General features: G+C 51.8%; 2 protein-coding genes across 3 annotated transcripts in view; one reads left to right on the top strand and one right to left on the bottom strand.

The window, feature by feature from the left end:
- The window catches only part of LOC141743873 (alpha-2-macroglobulin-like), a 41,739-nt gene extending 39,080 nt beyond the window's left edge, over positions 1-2,659 (top strand). For both annotated transcript variants that reach the window (XM_074588919.1, XM_074588913.1), the window contains one exon: positions 1,467-2,659. In XM_074588919.1, the coding sequence (XP_074445020.1) occupies positions 1,467-1,492 (26 nt within the window). In that variant the 3' untranslated portion in view covers positions 1,493-2,659. The remainder of the gene's footprint in view (positions 1-1,466) is intronic.
- A 2,012-nt stretch (positions 2,660-4,671) lies between these two features.
- Positions 4,672-12,195, bottom strand: part of A2M (alpha-2-macroglobulin) — a 30,280-nt gene continuing 22,756 nt past the window's right edge. Inside the window, exons 26-36 of the mRNA XM_074588824.1 lie at positions 11,346-11,502; positions 11,060-11,134; positions 10,614-10,779; positions 9,390-9,613; positions 8,580-8,798; positions 8,140-8,267; positions 7,683-7,773; positions 6,877-6,945; positions 6,475-6,577; positions 5,615-5,656; positions 4,672-4,847 (exon numbers count right to left, since the gene is read on the bottom strand). Coding sequence (XP_074444925.1) covers positions 4,825-4,847; positions 5,615-5,656; positions 6,475-6,577; positions 6,877-6,945; positions 7,683-7,773; positions 8,140-8,267; positions 8,580-8,798; positions 9,390-9,613; positions 10,614-10,779; positions 11,060-11,134; positions 11,346-11,502 — 1,297 coding nt within the window. The 3' untranslated portion in view covers positions 4,672-4,824. The remainder of the gene's footprint in view (positions 4,848-5,614; positions 5,657-6,474; positions 6,578-6,876; positions 6,946-7,682; positions 7,774-8,139; positions 8,268-8,579; positions 8,799-9,389; positions 9,614-10,613; positions 10,780-11,059; positions 11,135-11,345; positions 11,503-12,195) is intronic.

Here is a 12,195-nt window from a genome sequence, read left to right as displayed (position 1 = left end):
GTACACACAGCTGTATCACTCATCGGGGGGGGGGGGGCATAGTTCTCCAGGATGGCACCCTAGCCTGCTTAGCAACTGTATGTGGCAAAGCCCATGATGATGGCACACTGCAGCATGCCTTTAAGTTATGCCATTCTCCCAAGAGATGGCAAGTTTGCCTTTGGTAGCTACTATCTGGAGAAACAGCTGCTTGCTGCTCACCTGCCCTGCCTACCAAGCAAGAGCAGGGTCTCTCAGGAGGCAGGTATTCCTCATGATGCTAGGCAGCCAGCCCTCAGTCTGTCTTTGGAGTCTAAGCTAGCAGGACAGAGAAGCTATGATCTTTGGGGGGTTTTCTGTAGTGCAAGGCCATGTGTGTTTGGCACAGGTAATGAAGGAGCTTCTGTGGAAGGCTCTGACCAGTGATACTTCTCCTGTCTTGGTCTTCTCTGTGGAGACTTCCAGTATGAAGACTGCAGGTCTGGCTTCCCACCAGTTGCCCAGTTTCAAGTGTTTGGAATATGGAGGCTTCTGGAAAGCACCGAGACCCTGGGAAGTGTTTTTTCACAGGGCCTGACCATCTTGAGAGCAGAGAAAAACTGATTTGGCCTTGAGGAAGGCAAAAGCTTTGTCTCTTGCTGGTGGTAAATGGCGAAATTTATCCCTTTTTCTGTTCTTACCTGGTGTCTTGAAAAAGAGACCAAGCTCCCACGCTTTTACTCCATGCTGCTTTGTAACCTAGGCTGTGTCTGTAGGTACAGCTGTGTTCTGCTGATTCTGCATCAACAGCCTCCCTTCATGGAAAAAAGGTGCATAAGTCATAAGATAGACACTGAGTGGACAGTAGAACCTTTCCAAAGGGTATACTGGTGTGGTCTGGTTATCCAGTCTAGTGGGAAGGCTTTAGATTTTGGGGTACTCTACCCCATGTCCTTTAAAAGGCAAAGATTTTATCTTCCTTGGAACGGATGATGGGAAGTTGCTAGTTCAGAGGTCCATCCACTGGTCTAGGTGTCCAAAGGTGGTCTGCACTGACTAAAAGGCAGATCTCAGTTGCAAAGTAGAAAGCGTCCTTCCCTGCCCTGAATAGTACTCGTGTAGAAGATTCCTTCCACTCTCTACAGAGAAATAAATACACTTTAAGAGCATGTCTCGTTGCTGCAGTGAACATCCTTGCTGCCTGTTTGCACTGTGCTCCTATGTCCATTTCAGTTGTGACAAATTCCATTCTGTTTATCTCTCCCAGGGGGTCAGAAAGAGTCTCAGCCCTCTCAAAGAGACCTCACCTCTTTGAAGGTGACCCGAGTGTTGAGTGCCATGAATGACCCTCAGCCCTGGTCAAACAGCAGCTCACTTTCCTGTACTGTGCTTCATGCACAACCTGGCTTCCCAAGCCCACATCTTGCTCTCTCTGTCACTCAGACGAGAGAGGGAACTGGCATATCTCTCTAACTCCTGTACCCTCCCATCTTCTTTCATCCTCGCAGAGGAAGCAGACCAGGGCAATGCATGAAGAATACTCCAAGCTGCTGGAACCCACCTGCCTCACTACCACCACCACCATCCATGGAGAGAATGGAGTGACGGATGAATAGTGCCTGCAGGGAATGGGACATGAACTTTAAAAATAAATTAACTGTACTCACCAATGATTTCTGAACAGTTTATTCCCAATTCTGTTTTTTCCTGCTCAGCCTCCAGTCACAGCTTTAACCTCCCTGGCTTCTTAGGTTGAAGAGCATCCCATCCGGCCATGCCTGTGTGCAGGGCAATCAGGCTGACGAGTGATGTGGAAAAAAAAAAAAAGAGGACGGTATAAATTGTGGTCATCCTTTCTAATGTAGCCCTCTCACTGTTATGTACTCTGAAGTTGTCATCTGAGATCCTCCCTAATCAATGGAGAAAGACGGGTACTTCTTGAGAACAATTTCTCTCCCCTGCCTTAGAAACTATAACCGTGATTGAGTTGGTCTCTGCAGGTGCCTATCCATGTCTCCCACGGGTAGGCATCCTGGATGGTCAGCTAATGTTACATGAAATTCAACCTCTGTGATGTGCCCCATAGACACCCCTTCCAGGATTGTTTCTTGTTTGTAGGAGGGTGGGAGGAGATACACAATTTGCCCTCTTCTATGGTTAAAGTGTGCATGGGTGGGCAGGAGGGATGTGTGCGTGCATTATGCCTTCAGCTGCTAACTTATAACTGCCTATTCTCCAGTTGAAGCTTGGGCCTTCTTGTGGAAACTTCTATATCTTGTGCCTGCTGCTTCTGGGAGATTCTCAAGGAGTTGTGAGTAAACACCCTTTTGGCAAGCAGCTTGGCCTAGAAGCTAATGGCACTTGCCAGTAACCTACCTACCTAAGTCTAGTTTAAATGGCACATTTATTTAAATCTTAGAGTTGCTTTGGTGAAACTGTCCATAGTCCTCTTAGATACCTCCAGGAATGCTCCCCTTTTCTTGGCTTTGTCCCATTCATTTTTGGGTTTAACTTCTGAATGGCAGAAGGATGTTCTTATGTGACTGTTTATTCTCATTAAATGCTTGTTGTTAGGTATCATGGCTTATTGTCTATCCCAAGTACGCAGAGCTAGTTGTTCCATCCAATTTTTTTTAGTGTACCTATAGTGTTCTTGAGAACAAATAAAGTTCTTCATCTATTTTGCTAGATATTAATATTATGTCACTTTGTCTCCTGTGGTGTTTGGCATTTACTCACACAAGACCTTTCTGACACCTCATATTCAGAGAAGTTTATGGAATGAACTGCTTCAGTGAAAGCTGAGCGAAATTTCTAATCAAGCATGAATACTAATTGCATTCTGTTTTGCTTTAGAATTAGTAAACCCTTCTGATTTCCTACCATGAGGCAATTACTGTTCCAAGTTCTCAAAGCAACATAGCTTTTGGTTGATGAATGAAATTGTTTTGATCTTAGACCATTGTGATTTGCCTTTGAAGCATGCAGTGCTTGCTCTATGGAGATAGAAATTCAATGTTCAGGCATTCCTGTACTTCCTTAAGGTAGCCTTGCTAAAGCTTCCTACACATTATGCTATAGAATAGCTGCAAGGATGTGACTTTGATGATTCACAGCCTAGTCAAGCAGAGCGATGTTAAGCTGCTTTACAGGTGTGGGCTAGGCAGGAAGCCCCAAATTAAAAGTGATGTGGCTGCCCATGGGCAACAGTTAGTTGTCTCATTTAAAACCAGGTGGCAGCAAAGCATTACCTTAACTCTTTCCATGGTAAAAGCCATTATCCAAATTTTGTGACTGAAACATACTCCATTGATTTCCCAGACTTTTAAATTAAATTGTCATGATTATGACTTTGCTTCATTTGAGGCAGAAAAGATCTAACACCATAAGCACGTAGAGTACTCACCAGAAAATAAATGAGAATGAAGGAGCTGTTGCCATCCATCCACAGCCAGCTGCAGAGGCTGTGTATTTGCAGACCTGTATGCACAAGCTTGCAGACCTGGTACTTTTGAACCTGCTTGCCCCTAACTTCACAGCCTCAGCTGGGGCTGTGTCTCTCCAGTAGTCACTTTCTCATAACCCCATAGCAGGGGGACAGCTATAAATGGGGCCAGAGCAAACTGCTTTCCTCACACAGTGAGGAATTCTAGCTCATGAAAGGGAAAAAGGGTCTTGAGACACCCACGTGGACAATGACAATGCAAAGAGCTCCAATGTCACTGAAACAAATGCAAGTTCTTTGCTGCGTCATTGACTTACATTTTAGACAACCTGGCTCTCTGTATGTGAAAGAAGCTGCTGGAAGGACTCCTGTTGGTGTCTTTGCTTAAGTTTACATTGGTAGGGTCAAAGGCACCTCTGCACACAGAACCACGTACATAAAATACACAGGGTGCCATATGACCCACCGAACTAAGGCTGCATCCCTGGGAAGGGATCTAGACTAGACAGAATGTGATCATTTGGAAAACCGACATGGAAAAAGTTTAATCCAAGCTACCAGATGGGAATCCAGGGCCTCCCCTCTGAATTCTGCTGAAGCACTGTAATCCTAGTTGTGAGGGAGTAAAAGAACCTGGATGAAAATTACTCAAAAAAACCAAGACAGATTTACGGGCCTCCACTGAGGGGAAAAGGATAAAGTTCTCATGAAAAACGCAAGGGGTTTGGCTCATAAAGTGGTTCTTGGTTGAAATTCTGACTAATGACACTGTTAAGTTCCCAAACCCTCTCTGATTTCATTTCAACTGTTTAGAAACAAGCAGACAATGTCTTCACTGCCAGAATGGGAAAGTCCACAGGTCTTCACTTCTATCTGGCCTGCTGTGAAAAATCAGATTGCATAGGTTCACACTGTCCTTTCCACCTCATAGCAGTGATTTCACAGTGGGATCAAAGGCGGTATGCGTTCAGAGGTGTATGTCCAAGGATTATCTTGCAGAAAACACCCACTTTTAGAGGAAGGGAGCCAATCTTCCAGTGCATAATGGATCAGACAGGATTTCCTCTCCTCCTGGAGAACTGGCAAGTATGGAGACAAACCTCCCCCCTGCCAAAAGGTGTCTGCCTCCTGGTATTCCTGAGGAGTTCCCAAACACCGCCTTGCCATGGATAGTTCTGGATTTAAATCTCGGGCCATTACACAGCCTGAGATACGGATGGGAAGAGATATAAGACGCAGTAACAAAAAATAAGGCCAGAGGCATCTGATGAGAATCAAGACTTAATTTATTTACAGTGTTACTTCCTTTTTGGTGTTGAGGTGTCCTCATCTAACATTTCAATAGGCCCACTCAACAAGAAGGTCTTCTAGAGGCAGAGACAGACGAGTTGATCCAGCAAGGCTCAGAGAAGGTGTGCTCTTCAGGCATTTCCCTGTTCCTGGGCTGGACGTGGGAAAAACAACAGAGATAAGTACCCTGGGGAAGTGGGGTCCAGAGCCCTGACCATCTTCTCTGTGTTCTGGTGGCTATGCAAGTTCAAGCCCTGTTAAAATCTGGGAAACTGCTTCACCTAAAAATGCCCACTTGCAGACAGGTAACAGAATGGGAACGGATGGACACATTCAGGATACCCATGCTTCAGAGAGGGGAGGAGAGGCAGAGAGATACATGGGCTATCCAAATACACATTCTCCCTCAGCACCCGAGTTTCCCAAGGGAAGGGAAAAAATAACCCAGGACAGAGCCTGAAAGGTCCCCACAACGTCAACATTTCACCACTATGTTTGGGAAACAATTCCTCAGTACCCTTCTGTGTCTGCACCATGGCAAATGTGGCCCTGAAAACAGCAGAGATGCAAAGGCTGAGTGTGGTGTTCACTCCCAAGGGAGATTTCAATCTTATTTCTACAGTGTCACACACACACACACAGGAGAAGACAAGAGTCTATGTGCAAATGAAGGCAGTAACAGTGGGATTGCCATTCTCAGTGAGCCAAAATGAAGGCTGTATCTGATCTTACACAGGACATGGGGTCCAGCATTGCTTTTCCTCTCTGTACTGAGGCACACATGGAGACTGCAATAGGCACAGCGAAGATAAATGCTAAGAGTATACCCAGGCTGAGGAAAGCCGAGGTCTGTAAAGACTCATTCAAGACAACCTGCAGTACCCCATGCTGGAACATCTCAGTTGTTTCTGTGCACCCTACCTGTGGTGCAGGGAGCGGTGTACTCCTGTGTGGCAAATTCATCTGGAAAAGAGAAGGGAAGGGAGAGAGCGGGCTGTCGGAGCCCCTCGGCACTCCCGGCAGAGGGACGGGTGCCAGAGAGACGCTTCTCCCAGGCCCCACATCAGGCCTCCGCCACCATCCCAGCTTCCCCCCGGAGACCCCACTTGGGCGGGGGAGCCCCGGTGGCGGCCCCGTCTGGGGCTGCAGCAGCCAGGCAGAGCCGCCCCGCCCGGGCAGCCCCAGCAGGTCTCCGGCCCAGCGAGCTCAAGGGCTGCCCGGGCACCACCTTCTCGCAGCACGGGAGCGGGGACGGGTGACACACGCGCTCGACTCGGCTATGGCCGCCAGCCTGGCGCAGCAGCCGGCACAGCAGAGGCACCGGGAGCGGCGGGGCTGCCTGGCAGCAGGGGCCGCACCTGAGCAGCGGCCCCCCGGCCCCCGGCGCTGCCCCGCGGGACGGCGCCTCTCCGCGGGAAGGCGGGCCCGGCCGTGCAGGCGCCAGGCTGGGAGGGCGGGGGACGGATGGCTGCTCCGCGCTCTCCCGCAGGGGAGCAGGGCTGCGCGGCAGCCGCCGGTGTGAGGGGCAGCCGTGCGGGCGGGTCCCGCCGCCGTGGTCGTCGCCCCGCTGCGCTGCGGGGCCCGTCCGGCAGCGTCAGGAGCGGGGGCCCGGGCGGCGGCCTGCAGCCCTGCGGGCCCCGCTGCGCTGGGGGCGCGGTGGGCGGCGCGGGGCGGGGAAGGGCCCAGGCCAGCGGCAGCCACGGGTCCCCGCCAGTCCCCCCGCCCGGCGCGCGTCCCGCTGCCCGCCCCGGCTGCCGCGGCCGCCCCAGCCCCGCACTCACCTGTCTCGTAATAGTCGTAGACCTTCACCTGAGCTGGCTTCAGGCCCCGCACGGGCACGTCCCGCTCCACCGAGAAGGAGAAGCTCAGGGTCTGGCTGCTGAGCTGTGGAAGGGAAGCGGCGGCGGCTCGGGGGCTGCTCGGCGCTGGCCCGGGCACCGCCCGCGGGCTCCCTCGGCCTCCCCGGCCACCCGTGGCCGTGCCTGTGGGGTGCGGGGGCTGCAGGCCCGGCTGGGGGACCAGGGGAAACCCTGGGGCCTTTCCCCAGCCTGGGGGGAAGCCTGCCCCTGGTGGGAAGCTCAGGGGCAAAATTCAGTATGAGATTCAGCCCTGTTCTCGTCAGAGCCATGGTAGTTTTGAGTCCCAGACGTTTTGCCCCATCTGCGCCCCAAACAGATACTCACCTTTTCCAGATACACTAGGACATGGTTGGTACTCAACTCTGTGCGCTCAATAACGGGGTGGACTTCCAGCTGAAGAAAGAAGACCAATGTTAACGGCATTGAGGGTGGTCTCCCTGTGCCCCTTACACAGCCCTATGGATGGGATGTGCTGTGGATGAAACACCGCAGTATCCAGGGAACTAAGTCTGTAGCACGGAACTGCCTCTTTGGCGTGTCCCTAGATATCATGGTCCCCAGGACTTCCCTTTGACAGCCTGGCTGATGAAGCATGGCCCAGCTCCAGCGGAGACTGAGCACTGGTTCAAGCACTGCGATGGAACGCTTCAATGAAAATACATTCCTTCCAGCTTGCTAGTTCTGCAGTATCTAATGGTTGCCTTTATTTTCCAAACCATGCACCTGCTCAGCATCTCAAACAGTGATCCAAGACCTAAACAGTTATAATGCTATAAGGTGTTGTCAGATCAGCAGAGGGAAAAAGGAAACACCTCCACTATTTAATGTTCCGTGCACAGACAAACATATAGGGAGCTACCAGGACACAATGGACACAATAATAACAAAGGTGCCCGTCACCAGTCTAACAAAAAAATTGCATAGTCTATTTTTTCTAGATTCATCATATTGCCTCCCTTGTGCCGGCCTTGAGCCAGGTATGAAAAGAGAACACTGTACACATCAAATGCGTAGATGACAATAGCAAGGTCAAGCTGATTCCAACCCTGAAGACCTCTAGTTTGTTACAGACACTTTGAAGGTGTTTTGAAAATAAGAAGCTGGTTGTTGTTTCATAAACAGGCTCCTACCTTCCTCACGGAGGATTTCACAGGGATGAATCCCGACAGCATCTTCACATCAACAATCACCATGTTGGAGGCATTGCGCTCGCCGGTGTAACTAAGGAACCAACCAACAAAGATTCAGTGCACCTCAAGTCAAAGCTGGGGGCACTTCCACCTTTTCCGTAACGCTTGGCACCCCACCCTGTCCTGGCGGTCCAGCAACTTCTTCACCTACACCAGGGTCTGCTAGTTCCCCTATGCAGCTGCTCACTAGCCCAGCCCTGGGCTGCCCACACAGCTGCATCACTGCAGGACTTGTCCTTCCTCCACAGCCTCTCCTCCCAGCCCAGCTGCTTCCTGCCCACTTTTCCAGGAGATGCACTGTGCTTCCAGGGCTTCCAGCCTGGCTCGCCTCGGACCACCAGACCTCTTCCAGCTCCCCGGGCTTCTCAGGAGGGCTGAGACCCAAACGCCAGCTCACCTGACATTGATGCCTATGTCAAAGGCCTTGTGAGCCTTGGAGTCTGCACATGTCTCTGGGATTGTGTACACGTGGAGCACGAAGGGTGCGTCCTCCTGCGTGGGCTGCACGTTGTACCTCAGGCTTGTCTAGGGGAGAGCCAGCAGCTCTGTGTGAGTGTGTGTGCGTGCACGCTCAACACCCGAGAGAGACCATCCACTCCCCGTCCACCCTCCCCCCTTCTCCCATTCTCACAGCTCCTCCGCACTGCTGTATCCTTCCCTTCCCTCCTCTCCTCCCACTCTTGCTCCTCCACGTATGTCTACTCTTCTTCTCCTGTTCCCCCTCCCAGAGCCTTCCCTCGCACCCCTCTCCTCTCCGCTGTCTCTCCTGCCCTCTCCCTGGCTCCTGCCTGGCAAGGGGCTCCCCTCCCAGGATGCCACCACCCGCCACCCCCTCACCTGCAGGTAGACGCATCCTTCGCCAGACACCTCCGTGCTGTAGTCCCCGGGCACCTGGGGCAGGGGCACGCGCTGGAGCAGCAGCCGGTTTGTGGGATCCACTTGGAAGTCTTGCTGGAAGTCCCCTCCAGATCGCAGGGTCACTTTGGAAGCTGCTCCGCTCTTGGCATAGGTGACAGCTCCGTACAGGGATAGGGCTTGGAGAGCCACCACTGTGTCCTGCAAGAGACGGGTGCCGGCACCCACGGGACAGCCTGTTCCTCAGCCTGTCCACAGCCTGTCCTCCCACAGCCCGCCCTTTGCTGTTGGCAGGCACCTTCCCCTCCATTCTTCACTTTCTCCAGTTCTAAGTACAAAGCAGAGAGGGAAGGAGCAGCTTTTGCGTGTTTCCGTTCGCTTCCTGTGTCCTCTGCACAGCAGTTGCATGTTCCCTGAGCTCCCTGGGATGGAGCTCTGCGCAGCTTCACTCGCTCGCCACAGGGTGAAGCAGCAACTTGAGAGGCACAAACAAATTGCGGTGGGAGCCCTCCGTGCTGGCGCAGACACGCGTCCCTTGTGTCCCTAGTGTTCGGCCCCAATGTGTCAAGAAAACCAGGTCATTAGCCAAAATGTCAGTCATTCCCAGAGGCCCTACCTGACACGCTAGCCTCTAGCCTCCTGGGAACTTGGCAACCCTGGTAGAAACGGCGGGGATACACTGCAGGGCTACAGTCCCTGCCCTGGCAAACCGTACTGTGCTCCCAGCTGGGTCTCTGACGCTTCCCATCTTGTGAGATTGATGTGTGAGGTCCCAGGAGGGAAGCCGCTCACCTGGGTGGAGGAGAAGCCTCCGTTGGGGTTCTGCTGACCGCTGATCCACTTTGCAATTAGAGATGCGAACGACAGCTCCTGCTGGGAAGGTGCCGGCTGTGTGGTGAGGTGAGCAAGGAGCACGTAGGCTGTCATCTCCACTTCAGCAGAGGGAGCTCGGTGGCGATAGTACGGGAGATCAACCTCTGGCTCCCTCCCAGGCCGCTGCCAGTGAACAGACCCATCTTCACAGGAGGCAGGGAGGGTGGAGAGAAGCACACAAGCAATCAGTAGCAGTTACTGCAAGGCAGTTCTTGATCTGCTGCTGGTCCGGTTGAGAGGACACAGCCCCCACAATGCGTCTGTCATGTAGGACGAAGTGGGAAGGGTTGGGTTTACACTCGCTGCAGCTTTGCGACTGGTCTGAGGCTGCTGAGGCTCAGTGCCCCGGCCTGGATACCACTTTGGCCTAGACTCCAGATTCACACAGACATTGATGGGCTTGAGCACCAGCAGAGCACCAGGCTGGCACTCCTGCCCATGTTGAGCAGAGGCCGGGGCTGGGCAGTGGCAAGCTCTGGGAGGCAAAGTGACCCAAAGAATGTGACCAGGGCTTGGCAGTCACCTGCAGGTGGGAAAGGCAAAAGGTGCTGGGGATCCCTCCTTCACAACCCTGCTACCCAACGCTTGGGCAAACTCACTGTCCGGCCTGACTTGACCAGAACGCTCAGAGTCATTAGGTGATTTCTGGGAAGACTCAGAGCTGGTGCTATGGCCTGTGAAATGACCCGAATGTTCATTTTCTCCCCCAGCACATCCAGCTGCTCTCTGATTGATTGTGCCTTGTGCTGTGCAAGGTCCGCTTTGTTCTATGTTGAGCACGTGCACTGGAAGGAAGGAGCGGCCATAAATATTGCCAAGCCTTTGCTAAGCAGCGCCTGGTGCGGCAAGAGGAGCGGAGTGAGGAGAGGCGCTGGCAGAGCTACCCGATAGTTCAGCACGGATGGGGATGGTGCGTGGTGCTTCCCGACCAACTCCCTTGGAGCAGAGGAGTGGAGCGGGCACTGAGAGGGAGTTCTCAAAAACGCAAGCCCTTTGCCACGAGTCTTTCCTCTCCCTCCACCTTTCCTCACCCACAGAAGCCATTTCCTGCAGCCATTGCCCCACCAATAAAAGCCGTTTTATCAAGGGAAGATGTAAGGCCAGCGGGTTGGAAGGAAGAGACATCCCACCAGGAGCACTCACCCTTTTTCACAGCATCCTTTTCAAGTGAGCCAAGGAATGCCTTGCGCTGCTCTTCCTTCCCTGCCAGGGCGAAGGCGTACGCCATCAGTGCCTTGGTGTACACATGGTTTTCTTTCTCATTTGCTGCTGTTTCCAGGCAGAACAGAGCGTTACGCACCACTGAGTGCTGGGGAAAGATAACCAGTGATTAGAAGGGATGGGAGAAATGAGGTTTTTGCCTTGCTAATGACACGTCATTCCACTGAACTTTGAGTCTGCCAGAATGAGGTCTAAGACAAGTAGGGTATACTGTGTTCCAGAAATGCTAAAATTGAGAGCACATAATTCTTATATCACAGCACTCAACGACCAAGTCCTTTTCGGAATCTGGAGCAACTTCTGGGCGGTATTGTGTCATCATAGACTAAGACAGCATAACTAATTCAAGTTGGGGTGCAGCCACATACGGTTACAGGCAGAGGAATCTCCAGCAATGCGATAGTGATGTAGGCCGTCAGCGAGACCTCGTTGTCCACTCCACCCTGCAGGGAAACACAAAGGTAGATGCTGACCCCACCTAGCTTCTTCAGTCTTTTCTCCCATTCCAGTGGGAATAGTTTATTCGGCATTGTAGACCCTTAGCTTGACATGGGAATTTCCTATCTGCCTATATGCTCAAGAAGCTCAACTGAACCCATCTTACTTATGGCCAAGTTCTAGACTCACAAAAAACCAACAAGGCAGACGTGTTACCTTCATGGCATTGTTCAGGAGTGTCCCAGAACTGCGGAAGCAGCCGTTCTCCTTCTGTTTGTAGGAAAGCCACACCAAAGCATCCTGGATGTGCTTCTCATCTATGAAGATGTGAGGCCGGGCCTGGGCAAAGGACTTGAGGACGAAGGCTGTGAGCCTGTGAGGGAGAAAGAGCAGTGAAAGGGCCTGAGCAGGCCTGTTGTCCATCTTAGGTGACAGGGCCCATGTGCACATCATCTGTCTGGAGAAAAGGAAGAAGGCCTGGGGAACTGTAGGCCAATTAGTCAGACCACACATATATTATACCTTCACCTCAAAAAATCTGTCCAAAAATTGCTTCCCGCCTTGATTTCATGTCCCTCTCTTGGCTCATAAAGCCCCGTGATCGCTTTGTATTGAGGCTGCAGTTTGTTGACCTGTATCTAAACAAATCTCTTTGGAAAAAGTAGGGAATCACATGCCAATAAACTCAACATCTGCCTAACAGTAATACTCAAAATGACAGGGAAGAATAATTAAATCTCTGCTAGCTGACGGTCTGCCGGCAGGACTCTTGCAGTAGAAATCCATGCCTTACGGGTTTCCCAGAACTCCCCAGAGTTTTAAAGTGAAGAAGAACATGTTAAAAGAGGTTTTGCTAGCATTGTTACAAGCAGTGATGGAGAAGCAGCAGACATGTGGTGAGAAGCCAACGTGCTGTCAAGAGCTAAGTACTGTTTCAGAAACTAAAAGCAAACCAACACTGATGGAATTATCCATTCTTACCCTTACCTAAAGTTGAAAATGCATGGTAAATATATGCTGGAGAAACTCAAAACTTTGCAGTAAGTCACACTGGCAACACACGCTC

The sequence above is a fragment of the Larus michahellis genome, chromosome 1 (genome assembly GCF_964199755.1).
Source record: "Larus michahellis chromosome 1, bLarMic1.1, whole genome shotgun sequence".
In the NCBI taxonomy this organism is placed as follows: domain Eukaryota; kingdom Metazoa; phylum Chordata; class Aves; order Charadriiformes; family Laridae; genus Larus; species Larus michahellis.
This window is presented reverse-complemented; position numbering and strand designations above follow the sequence as displayed.